We start from the raw sequence: 25,376 nt of genomic DNA, 5'->3' as shown, positions 1-25,376 counted from the left end.
GAATTGACCGGTCCCTGTTTGTGTTCCAGGTGGAGCAAATCATCGGCTGCTGAGTCACCGGGCGTCACGCGACGACTAGGGGATGACCCAACGTGGAAACAGTGACGTAACTGTCTGCATGTGATGTCATCACAAAGCGCCAGGATCCAGTCACAGCACTGATGTGTGCAGACAGATGCTGACAATAAGAGGAGTGCCAAAGCTGGACTTGATGCATTGTTCTTACTACTACTACTACTACTACTACACTTTCTCTTCTTTTCTTTTTTTTTTAAGAAGCACCCTTGTAAATATTTTTCTGTATTTCCAAAAAAAAAATTAAAAAGTTTGTATAGTTGTACTGGGAGGGCAAGTTTTGTTACATTTTTAAAAAACAAAAGTCTGACTGGTGCCCCCAAACTTGGAATGTTTTTGTTGTTATTTTAAGATCAAAATGTATGATAGTCTGTCTCCTATTTTTTTGAATGTCAAACCTGTGCACTGCTAATGACGAGTATTGGTTTGACGGCACTTGCATATATCCCCTTTGTTAGTGATAGATATTTACATGCTAGGTCACTTCATCTCAAATTGTGAGGTAATGCTATATATTCCCTTTTCTCCTCTGGCCTCACTTGGACTCGCCAGTAATCACTTAAAAGTGCTACATGGAGAGTCAGTGACTGTTGTTCGGGCCAGAAAACGAGCATAAACAGCCACATAGGCAGACCGAGACAAAACGTCATTAGGCGAATGTATGAATGAATGCACTGTACATCCTGCGTCTTTTCTTAATCAGCTGGTTCTTGCGTCAGTACCCGAGGCATTTTGAAGATGCACAGTACAGAAAGTTCCTTTTTTTTTTGTCTGTTTTGAATGCACCGCGCTGCCTTTTCAGCTCTCTTATCTGGCATTCTGCCTCAAGCACTGGATACAGTACAGTTTTAGCTTATCACTTCTTTGCTTTAAAAACTTTTGAAATGTTTCTCGACTGAACTCGCCGAATAACTTTTTGGTGAGAAAATCACTGAAGCACCTTTTTATTTGAGCTCCTTCACAAATGGATCTGGGAACACACCTTCTCTACTATTTAGGCTTTCTGGCCTAAGGAAAGGTCCTTCCGTTCAAAGCTGATTTTGTTTTTTAGTTGATTGCTGTAATGGTAACAGCAGTTTGAATCCAAGAGTTACAGAGGGGAATGGATCAACCCTGAGCCGTTTTTTTTTCTTGTCAACGCAGAAAAACAAACTGTCGAGAACTGCTCGCATGTGCTTCAACAATTTTCAAAATTGAATCAAAGGGATATCCGTGATGTATCGGTCAAATTGCTAGTGCTTGGCATATTTGTGCAAGCCAAAAAGTTCAATTTTCATTTAAAAGTGGTTTGAACAGCAGATGTATGGCTCTTTGCTAGCTGAATGTCTTCTAGTGCTTTAGTTTCATGTTCAGACAAGTATCTGGGATACTGTACATTTGTTTGGCTAGGATGGAAACGGCTTGCATTTTCATTTTCTACTCTTAAGTCTGCTGTAACTGAATAAACACCCAAACAACCATGAAACTGTCGCAGTCTTGCTTGTTCACTTAAGAAGAGGAGTTTGTCTCAAACGAGTTTAAGAAGCAAAAGGCCTGTTAAGAGTTAAGCATAGACCCGATTACAATCAGACAGTACACCGGCCTCTTAGGCCAGGTTAACCTTAAATGTGAGAAATTCATTTACAGAGCCTTTTTAATCAAACACTTTTAGAATCTCCAAAGATTCCATTCCATCTCAACTCTCAATTTTGACCGATGGGAAATGTGTTACTGCAACACACAACATTGTATTTGGGGTCACTATACACCTCAAGTGTACAGAGTTATTGCAGGTCAGGTGACATCCAGAAAGTCAATGGAACTACATAAAACAACCTTGAAGCCTTAAACCCACTGAATTAACATGTGTTGGTTAAATATACTGTACATTTGTATTTGACTTTCAGAACCCTGGCACTAATAAAACCTCCAAATTACTATAAATACAATAGCTTGATATAGCTTTCACTGTGCTGGATTTGACAAGAGCTCCATGCAGGACAATTTAAATTTGAGCAACACAACTTACAGCATCTTATCTTATTTCATGTCTGCGCTTCTACTCCAGGCTTCATTTGTGAGGCAGTTCATTTTGTACTCTTATGGACTGGTGCCTTTGTTTCCAATTGGAAATCCAACTCCTGGCAGGAGCTGAACCAACTTGCTCAACGCACACATCAGCACTTTGCATTGCTGAAATTACGGAGATGTGCGTGCGTCAGCTTCTCTGCAACCTAGAATTATGCATAACTCCCGCAGATATCTTCCGAGAGGCATAATTCCGGCTTTATGTGCGCATAATTAAAATCAACCAAATGAGAGCACACTCGCATCATTGCATTTGCATTAAAAACCCAGTGAACTGCTAATGAAGCTGAAACAATAAGTCGATGGACAGATAACATAATCAGCAACTAGTTTGATAAATGATTGATCAAGAAATCCTAAAAGCACAAATGCAAAACATAACAGTTCAGACTTTAAAAAAAAAAGTTTTTCTTTGTTTTTAGTTCAATATCTTTCAGTTTCGGACTGTTTCAGAGCAAAGCAGTTTCCACCCATTTCTGACATTTATAGAAAACAGGTGACAAAAACAATTAGCATATGAAATATTGAATTTATGAATTAGAATTTTTGTTAATATCCACCCGAACTGTATATTGTACAATCATTATTCATTGTGTTTCCCAACCGGCCACACTGGCACATAACTGGCAGAGCTCTCCAGACTCCAGAGTATAAACATGTTTTGTTGCAAGACACCTGAAAGATTAATAATTACACAGTCAGACTCGCTCATCCTTTCAATAAACAACTGTTATATTTACAAAAAGAAAAAAGAGCCAAATCCCAACTTCACCTCATTTTAACATCAGATCTTAAGACACAGTGCCACAGAGGCTTAAAAAAAAACATTTTACATCCATGTCAATTCAGACGTGGGAAGAGTGCTCTCTAAATAGCTGGCCCATGCCATGTTCTGCTGAGCAATGGCTGAGAGCACACTCCCAGTGTGTTGGTAATTACAATGTAATCTGATATGGCATCACAGAGAGAGGGGACAGGAACACACAATCAACAGCTGCTACATCTCTCATCATGACAGTCAGATGACAGGGCGCGGAGAAAAGGACAGAAAGGAGGCAGAAAAAGAATCAAGAATCTTGTTCAAAAAAAATTTGCTTGAATTGGACACATCCGCAGTAGTAGTAATAGCAGAGCTGGCTGAATAGCCAGAGTCTGAGTCCTGCCGTGCGGCTTGGATAAAATGTGTGCTTCCTCATACTTGATCCAGATGCATCCTTTAAAAAACTAAACATGAATGTGAAATGAACAAGTCAGAATGTGAAAAAGCAAGCATTTCAACCTGAAACATCAATTGCACAGTCATTTGTTTAGCTCTCTGTTCAGTCCTGCCCAAGACGGAAGCCTTGGCCCCAGTTGTAACGCCCTCCTCTGGCGGCTCCTCCCTCCGGCTGTGGGGCAGCTGGTCTGCTGGGAGGGACTCCAAATCCAGACACCCCTCCCCTCCTGTTGGGGAAGAACCGGTACCTGGAGACAGGGGACATCAAAAAAGCAAATGTTGTCTTCCAAACAAGTGGTTTATGTAACGCAAACATGTTTAAACCTTATCTGATAACCATACTGGTTGCCCCATGCAGGGCATTTTAAAGCAAGCCAATAAACTTCAACAATGAGCTTGTTGATTGAACTGTTTCAGCTAAAAGGATATGCCCAAAGCTTGCTAAATAAAACCCGGGCAGGTTGGAAAGACAACTTACAAGAACTCTGGTGTGGAGAGGAAGGAGCGTCCTCCCAGGTCCACGGGGTATTTGAACATGAGGAAGAAGTAGAGGTGACCCACCAGGTTTCCTGTCAGCTCATTCATAAACCTGCACAATACAGTCACAGCATAGAGAAGGCACTTAGTCCAAACTCACAAAGATTATTACATCATGCTGCTGGTGGAACATATACACATTCAGTTTAGAGACTTACACACACTGTATGTGGCTGCTTATAGTACAGCTTGTGTCAAAGATATACTATTAAACAATATCATAGACTGAACTCATGAAAAATAAGTACTTACGAGCCTCCAATGATGAAGTTGAAGCCCAGGATGACCCAAGGTAGATATTGTGCCTGGGACAGAGTATAAATAATATGAATATAAATAATAAGCATTAGCTTCACACTTAGGTAGTAAATATAATGGGGGACAATAAACACAGTGACAGTCCATTCCATAAATACTGTTCTGATATTACAGTGAAATATGGGCTACCTTTAACCTTTAATAGGGCTACATCAAACTGTCATGGGGGGGGGGGGGAGTACCTTGAATCGTGTTCCGAACCAGAAGGACACAATGGTATCTTTGTTGAACTGAGCCCAGACGTAGAGTACAGACATGATCAGCGGGATCATCAGCAGCTGACAACATAAGCAAACAATATACAGTATGAGTCAGTACAGTAAAAGACAGTTGTGTAAAATTGAATTTTTGCCAGCCCAATATCACATAACAGAGAGGGGCGTTTGAAGTGAGATTAAGTGGTTTCATGAAGCTTTATATACAGTATTCATTAGGACATTATTACATATGGTATGAATACAGAGAGAGAGGAGGAGTCTCACCCGCATGTTCATCAGCATCCCGGTAATCTACAGCCAGAGTCAAGGACAACAACCTCTTGGCTCATTACACAATCACAACTGGAGCCTTAAGATTAGAGCAGCTGGTGACTGGAAGGTTGCCAGTTTAATGCCCTCATCACAACCGTAACAGGCCTTCCTACAGGGAGGGAAAAGTCCCCTTTACTATGGCAAAAGACAGATTTGACCTTGGCTAAACTCAAACACTTTTTCCCCCATTCCAAATATTTTTTTGTGGTTAAAAAAAAAAGCGAGCACTTCAATGTGTCTTATGAACAAAAAAATGCCTGTGAAAAGCCAGAGGAGCTGAGAGTCACTCAGAACTGAATGGAACTATAGAAAAAAAGTGTGTGGGCCGGGCTGTACTGCTGGTTCTGCATGCGACCTAGATTAGGTTTCTCTGCTGTGCAGGGGTAGACTGACAGTGGGCCACTGGCACAGAGCCACACTGACCTGGCACAGTGCTGCTGCAGAGAGAGCGAGAGTGGTACAGTAAAGATGGATGAAAGAGTAATATGGGAGGGTTTGGGGGGCAAAGAAGGCAGCAGAGAGCTAGAATCAATGGTGGAGTGGAAGGCGTAATAACAAGGACGTAACCTCACATGATGCTGAAGGGGTCGATTTACTAAAGGTAGAAGGTTTATCATTGAAACGGAAGGGTTTGGTAGTTTGTGATGCCAGTCCAAAAGGATACAACGATGCAGATCCAGTTGAAAAGGAGCATGAAGATATAGTCTGCAGGTCTGCTATCGAACGCACCTGGAAAACAATAGCAAGACACAGATTAGCATGACACAAAAAAGCATTACATTTGAGTGTGTGTGGCCTTGTGTGTGTGTGTATGTGTCTGAGGCAAGCAGTCTGACCTGTCTCTAGCCGAGAGGAGTAGTGGTAGAGGAAATAGAGGTTGACCAGGTAGAGAAACCCAGTGTTAGGAGTTATTGGGAAATACAGAGTGGATGTCACTGGTCTCCACAGCTGAAACAAAAAGAAGAAGAGACATCAGTTTAACAGTATGTCCACACAGCTACGACGTTTGTTCACTGACCCAGACTTTCAAAAGCTGAACACAGTTACATACACAGTTTTTCATTATGTGTTTGACATTTTCTTATTCCTTACTTTAAGATTAATAGGCTGCACTTTGTGACAAGGCTGAGATTAAATCTCTTATGTGGTTGCCAGGTGACAAAACTACTGTTTTGTACATGTCAATAGTAACACAATAATAGGCTGTTGCAGCACTGCCTGTTATTGTCTGTGATATCAGTGACCTATTATAACTGTCACACCAGCTTACTGTGTCATTCAACACTACTGAAAGTGTAATGACGATTCCAATTACCAGAAATGGACAAAGTATGCAGACCTTTTAAAAGTCAAAATTAGTCTAATACATATAAAGTCTTCCATTCAAAATCTTATACTAGTAAAACTTTTATAGTTATTATCGACACTAATTCTGCAATACTGCTCCCATGCATTTCAATTTGATATTATACTATATATTATTATATCATAAAACAGTTATTGACGTGTTAATGTCGAAGTAGTATCTTACTGTTGTGGCTTATTTTAACTTCTTCATATAATGGTGCATAGTTTCATCTATGAACATTTTATACATTTAATATACATATATTCTGTAAGTAGGCAATACATGAATCTCTTCAACGTAAACAGTAATTATAGTTGTAAAATATGTTCAAACTGTTATCAAAATATGTCACCTTAAACATGTACTAGGAATACTTGATTTAGTGTGCTTAGTTAGGCTACTTATTTCCACCTTTGAAAGTAGTTTCATGACGTCATTTTGCCATATTCACCTGTAGCCTCCTCACCTTGTGTAACGTCAGTGAAAGTGAAACTTGCTGCAGGGGGTGATGCAGTAAAAACACTGCCTCAAGGGCTTCTTTCAGTGTAGTATGCCTACCTCCCAGATGTTAAACCGAAACTATTAATTCAACCAAATACCTAAAAGGCAACATTTCGGTAACATTACAATGTCTGGTAGTTAAAATAGCCTACTATTTTGTGCTGATGTTTATATTCGCATCTTATTGATTATTACAGTGTTGCTAAAATAGCATTTTGACAGCATCCGGAAGTCGTAGCCTCCGACGTCTCGCCCTCTCATTGGCTGTCACGCAGGCCAGGCCTGCTGAGTTAGCCCTGTTAGCCACCTGCTAACCAACCACATCCAAAACACAACAACCCCAGCCATTATCAGACACTCCAAAACATACAGGCGAACAGAGCCGGGGGGAAAACTCACATGGAATCTATAGAAAACCAGCTCCGGAAACAGCATGAAGTTCCTGAAATCCACCAAGCCTAGTTTCCCGATCAAGGGAACAGCAATAGAGGCAGCGAACCATGACCGGGTGATGAACGGGATGCTTTTGAACCAGTCCCCGAGGTCTGACATCTTTCGATACGATTACTGCCTAGTTATAACTCTGAAATAAGCGCCCCTCTTTAAAAAACAAAAAAAAATCCAAAATATCCCCCCTAAACCTGCGTCCCCTGGCTGCCTTTATATCAGAACTGCTCCACTGCTAAGTTTACATGACGTGGCTAATCACAGCGAACTAGCTTTAGTTACTAACACATCCGATTCAGCTTTTCAAAGTAAAACCAAATGGTCCGTCAGAAACACAAATAGCCTACCTTCATTATTCCCCGGGGCAGATAACCTAATACTATGAAAAAAATAAAAATTAATAATAATTAAAGAAGAATCACTACTTTTTTGGAGGCCTTTAATATTATAACTTGATGTTAGGCTAAGAGGACTTCTTTTATAATGTTGATTGATTTAAACATGTTACAAACACTTTGTGTAACACAATCTAAAATATTTCGTTTAGATAATGTTAAGAGAATATAATCACACCTAGAGTAAGTTTGTAGATACATTTGTCTTTACATTTTTAACCCTATCTTATGAGATATTAAACTTGTAAAAATAATCAATATTGTGTTTTTCCTAAAAATTATGACATTTAGGACTAACTTGACAATAAATGCATGCAAACCAATGAAGGCCCATATACTCCCTTTGTATTACTTGTGTTTTCAAGCTCTGGGCATTAAAGGTGAAGTAAGCGGTTTATTTATGTAAATATAAGTGTTAAATCGCTATTTATTCATACAGTGATCACTTACATAATGTGCGCGCTTCATAAAGCCGATATCATTGTAAATGAGGGTCACCCCTCAATTGGTCTCTCGAGGATAAATAAAAGTTAAATGAAAAAATAAATGAAAAATCTCAGTCAGCTGCTCCGCATGTAGCCTAATCGGCAAATTAACTTATTGGAGGATCCCGAAATTAATGTCCAATCACAAGAGAGAACGCTACAAACCGACACCCGTCTCACTCATGGTCTCACTGCTGGTGCATGCCAGCGCAACAGATGGGTGAATGTTTATGCGCCTACAATGGCGGAGCAGGTAAAAATCCTTCCCAATGTCTAGGGACGTAGCGAGGGGACTGCTAACTGTAGTAACTGACAGGAAGTCAGGAACCATTCCGCTTACAGCACCTTTAATATTAATTTATTTGTCTAGTTATTTACCTCGTTATTTATTTTTTTATTTGCTCTTAGTTTGAAGGAGAAATGTTATAGCCGGATGTAATATATTATCTTACACCAACATCTTTTGGGGTTTCTTTGCATTATCATAGTACTTCCTGTGAAATTTGCAAACAGTTCCTACTTGATCATCCAGAACCAGCCAGCAACAGAAAGAGGCGTGCCAGACCAGACTCGGCAGCAGCCATCTGTGGAGGAGAAGAGGCATGGCATAGTGTTGGCATCATAGACATTATAAATCCTTTATAATGTCTATGGTTGGCATGGCAGCCGAATCTGAGAGCGAAGGAGTGAAGATAAATGGGAGGAAGCACAATTAGGCTAAGTATAACTGAATAGCAACACATGTTCACCTTGTAGGCTACTTTATGAATCTGATGTTAGGTTTCAGTTTTGGGGGGAAGAGAATGCAGAGATGTAAAATATTTGTTCAGCTAATTAAATAGACATCTTCCCACATAGGGAAGACCGGGGAAAATTGTAACAGGGGGCAATTGTAACACATCAAATTGCACCAATAAGAAATAAAGCAGATACAGAAAATGTATTTTGCACATGTATTTTGATGATGTCTCTCTGCATACCAAAGGGAAAATTGATATTCCCTTTTTAAAATATTTTTTTAGAAAAAACACGTTTCTGAGGTACGAAAGTAAATAATAAAATCTACAGTATTTTTCTCATAAGGTCTTAATATTTAATTTCAATTAAATTAATTCTGTTTTGCTTTATATATATATATATATATATATATATATATATATATATATATATATATATATATATATATATATATATATTGTAATAGGAAAGCTATCTGATACTTTGTGTGCTACCAAATGTATTTTTGTGCTACTGATTTTTTTTGCTTGCTAGCACCAGTGCTACCACCTAAAAAAGCAAGCGTACAGTCCTGAACCCCGTGCCTTCGATGCGTTTCCCCAATTGGTTACGCAAAAGTCTGACATCACCGCTCAAAATTAAATTATAATCCATGATTTTAATTTATGTTTAATCATTAGGCCTACTCCACAGTGTATGCATTTAAGCAGACATATATTTAATCAGAGTTAAACCTCCACTGATCTGAACCCTTGACAGAGAAATAATTTGGAAAGCAATAATTAGCATGCAGGTTTAACTCTCCTGTATAGATTTATTAAGTGAACACAAGCTTGAGTCTCAATTCGTGGTGAAGTGATATCTTTATACCATTAAGATTAAATCATAGCCTTATTTCCAGTGATCTAAATGGTCTGGGAATTGTATGTTACATGTTACACATCATAATAAAGTTCATAATAGCCATCTCTACAGTAATAATAAGGGATCTTTTATTAGGCCGATCATATTCGTTTTGTTAAGGGAGAAATATTAAACCACCTTTATTCGGATTTGTAAATGATTTATATCACTTAAAAGTAGGTTTTGTAGTGAAATAACAAGAAAGATAAAGATGTGTAGGGATTGGGGGTAAATCTCGTTTCTTGTTTTGAAAATGTCCCTCGCTTTTGAAGTGTTTACTCCTCTTTGTTTTTTGTTCTGCTTCTAATCGGTTGTAGCATGTGTAGCTCTCCTACGAATATGTTTCTAATAGGCCCCGCAGTGCATTAATGTGGTGACGTAGGGACGAGCGAGGGGACTGCTAACTGCAGTAACTGACAGGAAATTAGCTAGAATAACCATTCCGCTTACAGCACCTTTAACTTTTTTTTTGCCTTTTTGTGGCACAACTCAAAATACTTCAATTTAAATTATTTGAGAATAAAAACTTGTGTTTTTGAGTGGCAGGGAATCATATAATGCTGCTTTTAGAACAAAAAGCAGTTGTTAAAATAAAATATTTGAAAAACTGGAGGTGGGTCCAAAGTCCTGAGGGGCTTGAGCATGCAGTGACGTCGCAGCGGGAGAGGACTGTGTGTTGTTCCAGCCTCAGACGTTAATATGAACACTAAAATGGGTTGCATCATGGGGCAAAGAAGGCAACCAGCCCCACTTAAGATAAGACACTCCCATCTAGAATGGCTTGAACAATAGCCTTCATGAGGCAGAGGTGTAGCCTATGCCCAGAACACATGGCGAGGATATAGCCCACCACTGTACTGTGATTTCCTCTCCACCTGCTCATCTATCCCCCATTGTGCAAGAAATGTCTGATTGATAACGGATTTGTTTAAGTCAATACCAATATTAGTCAGACTAAGATAAGATATACCGGCCTATATATGGAGACATGTACTGAGTCAAACATTTTACAGTTGAAAAATAAACTTGTCTCTTCTCTCTGGTGGACAACTATTTAATGGAAACACTGTTTCTAAATGATGATAAGCATATGTGAATATGAATGAATGAAAGAATGATTTTATTTGACCATTTTGATATAAAAACATGAACAGCACTCTGTCACACATTAAAATACATAAAATAGCCAGGGATAGACACAAAAAAGCCCGAAGGCTTATTTCCATTGTGGTCCCTGTACACAAAATATACACATACATAAAAATCACACACACAACAATGACCCCCACTAAGGCAAGCCTAATTATGCCTAAGCCATTTTTTTAGGGCCTTTTTAAAATTGCCTAAACTCCCGACCACCTTGAGTGCTCCCGGTAACCTGTTCCACAGTGCAGCACCCGTATAAAATGTATAAACGTATGTATACTGTATAGTGCAGCTGTCAGATATCATGAGACAAACAGGAATTAAAGGGCACTTACGCAGACAGTCAGTGAGTTATGAGTACATTTTTGAGAGTAATGATCAGCATCAACTTAATTTACTGAGCACGTTAAATTGTAAGAGGCACTGTAATGTAACACCATAAAACATCTGAACAGCTCACAAAGGTTTAACTGAAAACCTTTATTTCATATCCATGATTTATCTGCAACTCAAAAGGCTCATGTGTCACATTGTTTGCATATTTAGACAGATATAGGCAAATTACATTGGCTGATATTAATTTGTTGCAGTTAATTTGTATCAGAAATGAGAAAGATATGTTTAAAATCATTAAGAAAGAAAGAAAGAAAGAAAGAAAGAAAGAAAGAAAGAAAGAAAGAAAGAAAGAAAGAAAGAAAGAAAGAAAGCATCTGTGTCCACTTCACTTAAGTCAGTGGTATCGCCCCACGCTAACACACCTGATTCTTATTACCAGTTATCAAACTCAAAGTGGAATGTGACTGATTTTGACCAATAGAAAAGGAGCACATGTGAGCGTTAACCAATCACAATCAGTGGCAAAGTTTCACCAGGTAAAGGATAGGCTATAAACAAACCCTGCGTGAGGGGCAAAAATCATCAGTTACTTCTTTTATGCTGGAGCTGTAAGAGATATTTCAGCCTCTTCATCTACTTCATCCCATCCTCCTTCAATCTTCAGGTTTAGCAAACATGGTGAGTATGAAAATGACATTAAGGGCTTTTTATTTCCTTGTCATGTGCTGAATCAAGCAAAATCAAAGCTCTGAAGTTTCTTGCGTAAAAAGTGTTTCTGCTTTCCACAGCGTGAGTGTATCTCCGTGCATGTTGGTCAGGCTGGTGTCCAGATTGGCAATTCCTGCTGGGAGCTTTACTGCCTGGAACATGGGATCCAGCCTGATGGACAGATGCCCAGTGAGAAGATCCGCGCAGGTGGAGATGATTCCTTTAACACCTTCTTCAGTGAGACTGGAGCCGGAAAATACGTCCCCAGAGCAATTTTTGTGGACCTGGAGCCCACTGTTATCGGTAAATTTAATTTAATACAGATGCTGCAGTTTAGTTTGATTTCATTAAGTCAAATTCTCAAGTAATGAGATACTGGTTGAATATCTTCAGATGAGGTGCGCACTGGGACCTACCGCCAGCTGTTCCACCCTGAGCAGATGATCACTGGTAAGGAGGATGCTGCCAACAACTACGCCCGTGGACACTATACCATTGGCAAAGAGATCATTGACCTGGTGATGGACAGGATCCGTAAACTGGTGGGTAACTTGAGATCAAATTAAATGACATAACCTTTTAATCATATCTGATCAGTGGCTCTCCCTCTTCTGTCCTCAGTCCGACTCGTGCACTGGCCTTCAGGGCTTCCTGATTTTCCACAGCTTCGGAGGTGGCACCGGCTCTGGTTTCACCTCCCTGCTGATGGAGCGTTTGTCTGTCGACTACGGCAAGAAGTCCAAGCTTGAGTTCTCAGTCTACCCAGCTCCTCAGATGTCCAGCGCTGTGGTGGAGCCCTACAACTCCATCCTGACCACCCACACCACCCTGGAGCACTCTGACTGTGCCTTCATGGTAGATAACGAAGCCATCTATGACATCTGCCGTAGAAACCTCGATATCGAGCGTCCTGGTTTCACCAACCTAAACAGGTTGATGAGTCAGATTGTATCCTCCGTCACTGCCTCCCTTCGTTTTGATGGCGCCCTCAATGTTGATCTGACCGAGTTCCAGACCAACTTGGTGCCATATCCCCGAATCCACTTCCCCCTGGCCACCTATGCCCCCGTCATCTCTGCTGATAAGGCCTACCATGAGCAGTTAACGGTAGCAGAAATCACCAACTCTTGCTTCGAGCCAGCCAATCAAATGGTTAAATGTGATCCTCGCCATGGCAAATACATGGCATGTTGCCTCTTGTATCGTGGTGATGTGGTGCCCAAAGATGTAAATGCTGCCATTTCCACCATCAAGAGCAAGCGCTCCATCCAGTTTGTGGACTGGTGCCCTACCGGTTTCAAGGTCGGAATCAACTACCAGCCGCCCACTGTAGTTCCTGGTGGAGACCTGGCCAAGGTCCAGAGGGCTGTGTGCATGCTGAGCAACACCACTGCTATTGCAGAGGCCTGGGCTCGACTCGACCACAAGTTCGATCTGATGTACGCTAAGCGGGCCTTTGTTCACTGGTATGTGGGTGAGGGGATGGAGGAGGGAGAGTTCTCTGAGGCCAGAGAAGACATGGCAGCTCTGGAGAAGGATTATGAGGAGGTTGGAGCTGATAGTCTAGAAGAAGAAGAACACGAAGACGAGTATTAAACAGGCAGACAGAGCTATACTTATTTATTTTTTTTCAATAAATAAAAGTTTAATATTCCTTCACTGCACTTGTGTCTCTGTAATTCATCTTCTATGGCTCTTGTCACATTACACTGTATAGTAGCCTATTCTAGCAGAATATGTTCAGCCATCGGCCCAATCTAATAAATATAAAAACGCTTTGTTTTTTCTCCCTCTACCTTGTTAAAGTGGGCATTTGTACAATGCGTTCACTCACAGGTAAGCCTACATATTTTTAAATACTGTAGTGGCCTAGGGGCAGATTCAATTGCACAACATGTCAGTGAAGTACTATATGCTACTGAGTTAACCCTGATAGCCTAGGCTATTTGTATCATGTTAAATATGCTTAAAGACAATTTCAGTAGGATATGATGCAAGCCAACAGAACTTTCAACATCACTTGGTGGTTATGCTGAAAATAAAACTGGTTTTGGAAACCAAAAATGTATTTTTACTTTATTGAAAATGAAGGGCAGAACAATTATAAACATACCATTTCTCATAGAGGACATGCATTCATATGCACAATATGCAATTAAACAAAACATATACCTTGAACTAGTCAAGGGAAAAGGAAAAACAATGAAGGCCTAGGGGGAGTTACAGTAGACAGATTTCAAATCTTATAAATAAAATAAGACAATATAAATTAAAACAATTACATTTTAACATATCTATAAGATGCGTCAATCTTCAAAACAACACATTTGAAAAGTCTACACTTGTCTTTTTTGCAATCCTGCTAGAGTGCTTTTTTAAGGACAAGAAAAACAGCTTAAATTAGTTTAAAAACCAATTAAAGGAGAGTTTCCTATTTCTCCACTTGCAGCAAAGAAGATATTTGACCAAAATACTTGGGATAAAGGGCATAAAAAACATGTTGGATTCTTTTTTTTTAATGAGTGAAAAGTCGGCCTGTGCTATAGGCTGTCCGACCCTGTGTTCTGCAGAGAAAAAAAGGCTGTTGTACCTGAGGCAGCCGATAGATGGAGACAAACAGCAGCCGATAGATGGAGACAAACAGCAGCCAATGACCTGTTGCTGAGCATCGGCACAGTCACAACTGCACAATAACAATAACCAATAGGCTACATACCCCTATATTTTTTTAAATACACAAAAAGGGCTATCCATAAAGCTAGTGTGGTGGAAATTAGAGGTTGCAGGCTTAACACTTTTGAAGGTTGCAGTCACTGAAGAAGAAATGAAAGCACCTATAAATGGACATGTGTTTGACTTGTTGCGGGAATGATATGTCGATTTGTAGATATTAACAAAACATGATACACATGGATATAAAACACGTTTCTTGTTTTGAAAATGTCCCTCGCTTTTGAAGTAATTACTCCTCTTTGTTTTTTGTTCTGCTTCTAATCGGTTGTAGCATGTGTAGCTCTCCTACGAATATGTTTCTAATAGGCCCCGCAGTGCATTAATGTGGTGACGTAGGGACGAGCGAGGGGACTGCTAACTGCAGTAACTGACAGGAAATTTGCTAGAATAACCATTCCGCTTACAGCACCTTTAACTTTTTCTTTGCCTTTTTGTGGCACAACTCAAAATACTTCAATTTAAATTATTTGAGAATAAAAACTTGTGTTTTTGAGTGGCAGGGAATCATATAATGCTGCTTTTAGAACAAAAAGCAGTTGTTAAAATAAAATATTTGAAAAACTGGAGGTGGGTCCAAAGTCCTGATGGGCTTGAGCATGCAGTGATGTCGCAGCGGGAGAGGACTGTGTGTTGTTCCAGCCTCAGACGTTAATATGAACACTAAAATGGGTTGCATCATGGGGCAAAGAAGGCAACCAGCCCCACTTAAGATAAGACACTCCCATCTAGAATGGCTTGAACAATAGCCTTCATGAGGCAGAGGTGTAGCCTATGCCCAGAACACATGGCGAGGATATAGCCCACCACTGTACTGTGATTTCCTCTCCACCTGCTCATCTATCCCCCATTGTGCAAGAAATGTCTGATTGATAACGGATTTGTTTAAGTCAATACCAATATTAGTCAGACTAAGATAAGATATACCGGCCTATATATGGAGACATGTACTGAGTCAAACATTTTACAGTTGAAAAATAAACTTGTCTCTTCTCTCTGGTGGACAACTATTTAATGGAAACACTGTTTCTAAATGATGATAAACATATGTGAATGAATTAATGATTTTATTTGACCATTTTGATATAAAAACATGAACAGCACTCTGTCACACATTAAAATACATAAAATAGCCAGGGATAGACACAAAAAAGCCCGAAGGCTTATTTCCATTGTGGTCCCTGTACACAAAACATACACAAAATATACACATACATAAAAATCACACACACAACAATGACCCCCACTAAGGCAAGCCTAATTATGCCTAAGCCATTTTTTTAGGGCCTTTTTAAAATTGCCTAAACTCCCGACCACCTTGAGTGCTCCCGGTAACCTGTTCCACAGTGCAGCACCCGTATAAAATGTATAAACGTATGTATACTGTATAGTGCAGCTGTCAGATATCATGAGACAAACAGGAATTAAAGGGCACTTACGCAGACAGTCAGTGAGTTATGAGTACATTTTTGAGAGTAATGATCAGCATCAATTTAATTTACTGAGCACGTTAAATTGTAAGAGGCACTGTAATGTAACACCATAAAACATCTGAACAGCTCACAAAGGTTTAACTGAAAACCTTTATTTCATATCCATGATTTATCTGCAACTCAAAAGGCTCATGTGTCACATTGTTTGCATATTTAGACAGATATAGGCAAATTACATTGGCTGATATTAATTTGTTGCAGTTAATTTGTATCAGAAATGAGAAAGATATGTTTAAAATCATTAAGAAAGAAAGAAAGAAAGAAAGAAAGAAAGAAAGAAAGAAAGAAAGAAAGAAAGAAAGCATCTGTGTCCACTTCACTTAAGTCAGTGGTATCGCCCCACGCTAACACACCTGATTCTTATTACCAGTTATCAAACTCAAAGTGGAATGTGACTGATTTTGACCAATAGAAAAGGAGCACATGTGAGCGTTAACCAATCACAATCAGTGGCAAAGTTTCACCAGGTAAAGGATAGGCTATAAACAAACCCTGCGTGAGGGGCAAAAATCATCAGTTACTTCTTTTATGCTGGAGCTGTAAGAGATATTTCAGCCTCTTCATCTACTTCATCCCATCCTCCTTCAATCTTCAATCTTCAGGTTTAGCAAACATGGTGAGTATGAAAATGACATTAAGGGCTTTTTATTTCCTTGTCATGTGCTGAATCAAGCAAAATCAAAGCTCTGAAGTTTCTTGCGTAAAAAGTGTTTCTGCTTTCAACAGCGTGAGTGTATCTCCGTGCATGTTGGTCAGGCTGGTGTCCAGATTGGCAATTCCTGCTGGGAGCTTTACTGCCTGGAACATGGGATCCAGCCTGATGGACAGATGCCCAGTGACAAGATCCGCGCAGGTGGAGATGATTCCTTTAACACCTTCTTCAGTGAGACTGGAGCCGGAAAATACGTCCCCAGAGCAATTTTTGTGGACCTGGAGCCCACTGTTATCGGTAAATTTAATTTAATACAGATGCTGCAGTTTAGTTTGATTTCATTAAGTCAAATTCTCAAGTAATGAGATACTGGTTGAATATCTTCAGATGAGGTGCGCACTGGGACCTACCGCCAGCTGTTCCACCCTGAGCAGATGATCACCGGTAAGGAGGATGCTGCCAACAACTACGCCCGTGGACACTATACCATTGGCAAAGAGATCATTGACCTGGTGATGGACAGGATCCGTAAACTGGTGGGTAACTTGAGATCAAATTAAATGACATAACCTTTTAAGCATATCTGATCAGTGGCTCTCCCTCTTCTGTCCTCAGTCCGACTCGTGCACTGGCCTTCAGGGCTTCCTGATTTTCCACAGCTTCGGAGGTGGCACCGGCTCTGGTTTCACCTCCCTGCTGATGGAGCGTTTGTCTGTCGACTACGGCAAGAAGTCCAAGCTTGAGTTCTCAGTCTACCCAGCTCCTCAGATGTCCAGCGCTGTGGTGGAGCCCTACAACTCCATCCTGACCACCCACACCACCCTGGAGCACTCTGACTGTGCCTTCATGGTAGATAACGAAGCCATCTATGACATCTGCCGTAGAAACCTCGATATCGAGCGTCCTGGTTTCACCAACCTAAACAGGTTGATGAGTCAGATTGTATCCTCCGTCACTGCCTCCCTTCGTTTTGATGGCGCCCTCAATGTTGATCTGACAGAGTTCCAGACCAACTTGGTGCCATATCCCCGAATCCACTTCCCCCTGGCCACCTATGCCCCCGTCATCTCTGCTGATAAGGCTTACCATGAGCAGTTAACGGTAGCAGAAATCACCAACTCTTGCTTCGAGCCAGCCAATCAAATGGTTAAATGTGATCCTCGCCATGGCAAATACATGGCATGTTGCCTCTTGTATCGTGGTGATGTGGTGCCCAAAGATGTAAATGCTGCCATTTCCACCATCAAGAGCAAGCGCTCCATCCAGTTTGTGGACTGGTGCCCTACCGGTTTCAAGGTCGGAATCAACTACCAGCCGCCCACTGTAGTTCCTGGTGGAGACCTGGCCAAGGTCCAGAGGGCTGTGTGCATGCTGAGCAACACCACTGCTATTGCAGAGGCCTGGGCTCGACTCGACCACAAGTTCGATCTGATGTACGCTAAGCGGGCCTTTGTTCACTGGTATGTGGGTGAGGGGATGGAGGAGGGAGAGTTCTCTGAGGCCAGAGAAGACATGGCAGCTCTGGAGAAGGATTATGAGGAGGTTGGAGCTGATAGTCTAGAAGAAGAAGAACACGAAGACGAGTATTAAACAGGCAGACAGAGCTATACTTTTTTTTTTTTTTTTTCAATAAATAAAAGTTTAATATTCCTTCACTGCACTTGTGTCTCTGTAATTCCACAGGTCAGAAATACTGTTTAGAGCAGCTCTCACTCATTCCAAAAGACTGCTGCTATCTTAGGCAGTTTTTTTCTGTGATACTTGGATCTTCTGTGTCTCTTGTCACATTACACTGTATAGTAGCCTATTCTAGCATATGTTCAGCCATTGGCCCAGGCTAATAAATATAAAAACGCTTTGTTTTTTCTCCCTGTACCTTGTTAAAGTGGGCATTTGTACAATGCGTTCACTCACAGGTAAGCCTACATATTTTTAAATACTGTAGTGGCCTAGGGGCAGATTCAATTGCACAACATGTCAGTGAAGTACTATATGCTACTGAGTTAACCCTGATAGCCTAGGCCAGGGCTATTCAATTAGTTTTGAATGGGGGCCGGTTGGGAAATGATCCGAAATGAGGGGCCAGAAAAAAATGCCTAAAATTGATGAGCATCACATCAATAGCTACATATACTGTAAAACACTACAACGACATAGGAGTGCATATATTGTCTTTATTTTATCAAATAGAGTTCACCAGCTTATCAAAAAAAATCCCTATTTGATTAACATAGGCTGCCTGTTGTTTAAGTGTTTAACAATCTTATCAGTTCAGGAAAACACAATAGGTTAACTCTTCAACAGTGCCCCCCCCCCCCCCCCCCCATGTGTTTGTCAAGGGGTCACTGTCCAGGGTCATGGGAGGCGAAAATTTTGGCTGTATTTTGCTCAAAGTTGCCAATGCACAGTACAGAAATAAACAACTGCTTATTTGAATACAAAAAAACTACAGACACTGACTTTACAGTTGTGCAATTTTGTTTGCTATGTGAAGGTACAAATGTTGTGCAAACATGCAGACAATACCATGCAAAGTTCTACTGGTGCAATATTATGCAGACACACTAAATACAAATAATGGACCATGCACTTACACTGCTGTACAATCGCGCGCGCAAAGCCTCATACACAGAGCAGCTGATAGAGAAACGCTTGGAGACACATATGCATATTTATTTACTGCAGATCGCGGCCTTTCGCGCAGTTATGACCATGCAAAAGCACACTTCGCGCGTGCTAGTACATTAATTGTGCACCACTTAAAAAAATAAATAAAATAAAAAAATCATTTTTTTTTTTTTTTTTTTTTTGGGTCGGTCGGTAGTCAAGGCGGGGGCCAGTACATAGTCCTTCTCGGGCCGGAACTGGCCCGCGGGCCGCCTATTGAATAGCCCTGGCCTTGGCTATTTGTATCATGTTAAATATGCTTAAAGACAATTTCAGTAGGATATGATGCAAGCCAACAGAACTTTCAACATCACTTGGTGGTTATGCTGAAAATAAAACTGGTTTTGGAAACCAAAAATGTATTTTTACTTTATTGAAAATTAAGGGCAGAACAATTATAAACATACCATTTCTCATAGAGGACATGCATTCATATGCACAATATGCAAGTAAACAAAAAATATACCTTGAACTAGTCAAGGGAAAAGGGAAAAACAATGAAGGCCTAGGGGGAGTTACAGTAGACAGATTTCAAATCTTATAAATAAAATAAGACAATATAAATTAAAACAATTAAATTTTAACATATCTATAAGATACGTCAATCTTCAAAACAAAAAATTTGAAAAGTCTACACTAATCTTTTTTGCAATCCTGCTAGAGTGCTTTTTTAAGGACAAGAAAAACAACTTAAATTAGTTTAAAACAATTAAAGGAGAGTTTCCTATTGCTCCACGTGTAGCAATGAAGATATTTGACCAAAATACTTGGGATAAAGGGCATAAAAAACATGTTGGATTCTTTTTTTTTAATGAGTGAAGCGTCGGCCTGTGCTGGCTGTCCGACCCCGCCCCTTCCGTGTTCTGCAGAGAAAAAAAGGCTGTTGTACCTGAGGCAGCCGATAGATGGAGACAAACAGCAGCCAATAACCTGTTGCTGAGCATCGGTACAGCCACAACTGCACAATAACAATAACCAATAGGCTACATACATACCCCTATATTTTTTTAAATACACAAAAAGGGCTATCCATAAAGCTAGTGTGGTGGAAATTAGAGGTTGCAGGCTTAACACTTTTGAAGGTTGCAGTCACTGAGGAAGAAATGAAAGCACCTAAATGGACATGTGTTTGACTTGTTGCGGGAATGATATGTCTATTTGTAGATATTAACAAAACATGATACACATGGATATAAAACACTGTAGCCTACTGTAGCCTTAAGAGAGAGAGGGAGCTATGCTGCCTCTCACTACCTGCTGCTTCAATGCTTCTACCGACCTTTTATGTCCTGTCTGGATCTCCTCCATAAACCTGAAACACAATGAGGCAAGTCCAGTTCTGTTCGAGTTTTATTTCAAGCCATACATGGGGATCAATTCGGCCACCACATTTGGCGTAAGGAACAGGATGAAGAAATAACTGAGGAACTTGGGGGCGAGGAACGATAGGGAGAGCTCTGCTGGGATTGCCAAGATCACGGGTAGGAAGCCTGGGCTGGAATACAGAGAGGCTCGGGCCGTCACGCCAGGTATCCACAACGTTCCAACTGTTATAACAGGAACCGTGTGCATTTTTATTGAATAAGACTTTGGAAAAAAGGCTGGACTGGAAACAAGGTTGTTACGTCGCTATGTGCTTTATGTAGGCCTACGCTCTGAAAAACATAGTCCATTGGATACCTCTTGGCTTGTCTGCAGTGGTTTTACGCATTATCCAATCAATGGTAAGTAGAAAAAGCATAGGTGAGAGGATGCAGCCCTGTCGTACGCCAGACTGCAGGGAACCACTCAGACAGCTTTCTATGTACTCCCAATTAGAAGACCTAGACTTTGCAGATGATCTAGCTGTTCTGTCCTCCAATCATAACCATCTGCAGGAGAAGACTGAAAGACTGCATAACTTTGCAAAGCAGACAGGCTTAAATATCAACACCTCCAAATCTAAAATCATGTATATTATCAACCCAACTTCAGAAACACCCATCACAGCAGACGGCACACCACTTGAGAGGGTAGACAAATTTACCTACCTGGGAAGTCACCAACAGGAAAGAGAACGCGTGGAAGGCCAAAAACCACTTGGAGGAGAACAATTACAGCTGAGCTGGCTGAAATGAACCTTACCTGGGGCGAGGCACAAGATGTTGCCAAAGACAGAAACAAATTGAGACGCACTGTATCGGCCTTATTTCCCATGGGGGAAGAAGAGGCATACGTTAGTAAGTAAGTACGCTCTGAAAAAGGAAAAAAGACATAGGAATGGTCTGTTCCTGAACTGTCAAAGATGTCAAAAACCTACCAACAGTTTGGGAAACATTGCCACGTGATAGGGACCAACTTCAAAGCCATCTCAACAGACTGCCCGGGATACTGCTCCCCTCGCAGTCGTAAACACTGAAGGCTGAGGTCATGGATAAAATGGAGGAAGGCTCTTGCATACCTATCGCATACCAACGATGGGCCTTCTGGTCCGCTTGCCACCAAATGCCATGAATTCAGGATTAGACTGTCTGCAAAAGATGAATTGGAGGACCTGCTCCTCTGTGCCAAAATTGGATTGGACTACATCTCATGTGGAACTGACCATGTCTCCAAATATCTGAACTTGAGACTCTGTGAGAGATCAGCTGTTATCAAGTGCTGTTGTAATTTGTATGGGGCTTCCTGTTCTCACTGTCTCTATCATCCATCTTTCGGTGTATGATGCATTTGCATTGTTTGTCTTAATGAAATAGTTTACTGCAGTAATGCTGGACATGGCATGGCAGCTCTGGAGAAGGATTATGAGGAGGTTGGAGCTGATGGTGTGTGAGACGAAGAACAAGACTAAGATGAGTATTAAACAGGCAGACATTGAGATATAGGCTACCTTTTCTTTTTGTGTTCAACTTAATACATAAAAGTTTATTATTCCTTCACTGCACTTGTGTCATTCTAAAAGCCTGCTGCTATCTTGGGCAGTATTATTTTCTTCAATACTTTGATCTATCTTGTCACATTACACATAGCTTATTCTAGCAGAATATGTTCAGCCATCAAACAATTAAAGCTCATAAATATGAAAACGTTTTGGTTTTTTGCTCTACCTTGTTTAAGTGTGCATTTGCGTATACTGCATACACTCACAGGTAGGCCTACATTTTTTTTAAATACTGTAGTGGCCTATTGGAAAGGGGAAATTAACTGGCAAAACATGCAGTGAAGTAGGCCTACTATAGGCTACTGTGTTAACACAGCCTTGTATAATGTTAAATACAATTTCAGTAAGATGGATGATGCAAGCCAACAGAACTTTCAACATCACTTTGTTGTTATGCTGAAAATAAAACCTGTTTTGGAAACCAGAAATTTATTATTTTTATTTAAGGGCAGAACAATTATAAACATACAATTGCTAGTAGATGACATACATTCAGATAGGCCTACACAATTTGCCATTTAACACAACATACCTTGAACTAGTCAAGGGAAAATGCAAAACAATTAATGCCTAGGGGGGGTTACAGTAAGACAGATTTAAAATAAATATTATGAATAAAATAAGACATTTAAATGATAACATGGAACAGAGATGTCGAGGTCCCAAAAAGACCAATCTTCAAAACAACAACAAAAGTGTAGGCCTATGTAGTTACAAATATGTGGATGTCCGCCTGTTGAGTGAATTATAATGCATATGCCATTCATTCAGGTTTGCGATGGCCATCCCATTCTAGGTCTGTGTCCTTGGCCGCCCCAGCATTAAGGCTGTTACATACTCCGCGAGAAGAAAGAACAAAGTTCTCGGTGACAGAGCTGCGAGAAGTTCTTTCTGGTCTGACATTAAGGCTGTTACATACTCCGCGAGAAGAAAGAACAAAGTTCTCGGTGACAGAGCTGCGAGAAGTTCTTTCTGGTCTGACATTACATACTTCACGAGAACTCAACTGCCGAACTCCTCACCGCGGCGCATTGTTACCATGGTAATTGACTCAGTAGCGCCAGCTGATTTCACTTCGCTTTCCTCATTGACTTCAGACTGACCAATCACACAATAGTTCTCGGACAAGCTGCAAGAAGAAAGTTCGGCCCGGGTGATGTGTCGAGAACAAGCTACGAGAACAGCTAAACAAGAGCTGAGAGAAGAAAATGACGTCATTTTCTTCTCGCAGCTCTGTCACCGAGAACTTTGTTCTTTCTTCTCGCGGAGTATGTAACAGCCTTTAGAGCAGGGGTGTCCAAACTTTTTTCACTGAGGGCCAGTGACGTGCGGTCAGGGTAGGCAGGGTAGGCAGTGCCTACCCTGGCGCCGTGTGCAAAAAATAAAATAAAAAATAAAATAAAATAAAATATTTTTTTTATTTAATAAACTTATATTTGTATTATTACTGTTAATTATTTCGATCTTTACATGTAATCCGCGATTACTTTAAAAAAGTGTAGACGTTTTGATTAGAAACGTGGCAGTTAGTAAGTTACGCCAAAAAAATATTGTGCCTTTGCTGTTTCCCATTCATTGTGTACGGCAAAGAATCAGTGCCTTTGCGCCTATTCATTGTGGACGGCAAGAAAAAAAAAGTTTTCGCGCATGCGCACTTGATTCTGTATTATTTAACATGTACGCAAATAAGCATAATTCTTTGTGCCTTTTTTACGTAAATGGTATGCCACATAAGCCTTTACGTTACATATCATTCATGGACCAATTAAAATCGAGATATTACTAGACATTTACGCAGCTTAGGCCAACGTCATTACGTTGTTACCCCCGCGGATTTTTAAGTCAACATTGCAGCTGCCGTGCCCGCAGATATTTCAGACTGGAGGAATTTTAACAAATTGGATTATAATTTAAAAAGGAACAGAATGAATAGCAAGAGAAAGGCCTGCGCCAGCCTTGGACGGTGTACAGCAGCAACAGGGACAAACAATGTTCGAGCATTTCAAACGGACAGGTAGCCTACATGAACGGAAGGATGCTAGCTAGCTAGCTGTGCTGTCAGTCAGACTGTCACTGGATTACTATCGTCTTGCTTATTTCTACAGCCAGGGAGTCAGATTGGTGAGTCAGAAACTTTTTTGGGGTTTATTTAATAATAAAGTTGGATGAATTGATACCGAGTGCAATCCATTCTGCATTTTATATTCAATTGAGCAGTTGTGTTTTCATTGTTACTGACGGACAAACCTAAGCTCTGCAATGTGGATAAATGGTTACATTCTGATGCTGGACAGGACCATGGGGCATATGCTACTGGTACTTTATCTATTAAGATAAAGTTTATGGAGTGGAGTTGCCATCAGTTATGCTGTAGTCCTACATAATGATGAAGTCTGTCTTTTATTTTTAAGTTGAATAGAAGTAGTACCGGTAGTTTGAATCGGCGAAGGTTTGACTTGTTGCCTTACGTTTTTTCGGCCCTCGGTGTGAGGGACGGGTCCGTTAAGTCGATGGATGCGATGTTTAATCATTTAGACCAAACTACAGTAGGCTACGGGAAAACCTGAAGTCACCGTCGTGACATTTCATATAGGCTACGTCCCGTCTGTCTGTGTGTGTGTGTGTGTGTGTGAGTGAGTGAGAGAGAAAGAAAGAAAGAAAGAAAGGGAGGAACTTATTTGAAATCGGCCGTGCGTGCCTGTTTGTTGTTTATTGTTTTTGATTTAACAATATATAGGTTTAGAGAAATCTGGCTTTCAGAACTCAGTGCCTACCCACTCACTGACCTCACCGCACGTCACTGCTGAGGGCCACATACAGAAAAATCTACGAAGGGCCGGGCCACTTTGCAAAAATAATACATTTATCAGGACATGTAGCTGCTCTGATGTTTAGTTTCATAGTGTTTTCGTAAATTGTAATCCTTCTTCACGGCAACACTTTACTTGCACATTAAACAGATACATTCCCCCTCTTGTTAAATGCCATTGATACACCCAGTGTTTTCTGCTTTTGCGTCCAATGTCCAGCTGGGTGAATATAGTAGCCAGCCGAGATCCCGCCCCTCCAAGGGGAGTCCGGGGGTATGCCCCCCCCGGGAGATTTTTTTTAAGTTTTTAAAGTGAAATACATGAATCTGGTGCACTTTGAGAGGGAAATTAAGA

General features: G+C 40.6%; 4 protein-coding genes across 5 annotated transcripts in view; 3 read left to right on the top strand and 1 right to left on the bottom strand.

The window, feature by feature from the left end:
* The window catches only part of zhx2a (zinc fingers and homeoboxes 2a), a 27,366-nt gene extending 25,849 nt beyond the window's left edge, over positions 1-1,517 (top strand). For both annotated transcript variants that reach the window (XM_080039672.1, XM_080039673.1), the window contains exon 13: positions 30-1,517. The gene's annotated coding sequence lies outside the window, so the exon portion shown is untranslated. The remainder of the gene's footprint in view (positions 1-29) is intronic.
* A 1,139-nt stretch (positions 1,518-2,656) lies between these two features.
* derl1 (derlin 1) lies at positions 2,657-7,293 on the bottom strand. Its single transcript, XM_080039675.1, has 8 exons — positions 6,992-7,293; positions 5,580-5,691; positions 5,408-5,472; positions 4,696-4,722; positions 4,396-4,491; positions 4,148-4,200; positions 3,837-3,947; positions 2,657-3,606 (listed from the first exon to the last, which is right to left on the bottom strand). The coding sequence occupies exons 1-8, from the start codon at positions 7,142-7,144 to the stop codon at positions 3,462-3,464; spliced, it is 762 nt and encodes a 253-aa protein (XP_079895801.1). The 5' UTR covers positions 7,145-7,293; the 3' UTR covers positions 2,657-3,461.
* A 4,376-nt stretch (positions 7,294-11,669) lies between these two features.
* On the top strand, positions 11,670-13,346 carry LOC307259727 (tubulin alpha-1C chain-like; the record flags this gene model as incomplete). Its single annotated transcript, XM_080039674.1, has 4 exons — positions 11,670-11,720; positions 11,831-12,053; positions 12,144-12,292; positions 12,372-13,346. The coding sequence occupies exons 1-4, from the start codon at positions 11,718-11,720 to the stop codon at positions 13,344-13,346; spliced, it is 1,350 nt and encodes a 449-aa protein (XP_079895800.1). The 5' UTR covers positions 11,670-11,717.
* A 3,356-nt stretch (positions 13,347-16,702) lies between these two features.
* LOC307259729 (tubulin alpha-1C chain-like) lies at positions 16,703-18,215 on the top strand (the record flags this gene model as incomplete). Its single annotated transcript, XM_080039676.1, has 3 exons — positions 16,703-16,922; positions 17,013-17,161; positions 17,241-18,215. Exons 1-3 carry the CDS (start codon positions 16,802-16,804, stop codon positions 18,213-18,215), a joined length of 1,245 nt encoding a protein of 414 aa, XP_079895802.1. The 5' UTR covers positions 16,703-16,801.
* Positions 18,216-25,376: the final 7,161 nt, after the last annotated feature.

Source organism: Ammodytes marinus, assembly GCF_949987685.1.
Source record: "Ammodytes marinus genome assembly, chromosome: 13".
NCBI classification, from domain to species: domain Eukaryota; kingdom Metazoa; phylum Chordata; class Actinopteri; order Uranoscopiformes; family Ammodytidae; genus Ammodytes; species Ammodytes marinus.
Note: the sequence above shows the minus strand (reverse complement) of the source record. Positions and strands in the feature narration are given on the sequence as shown.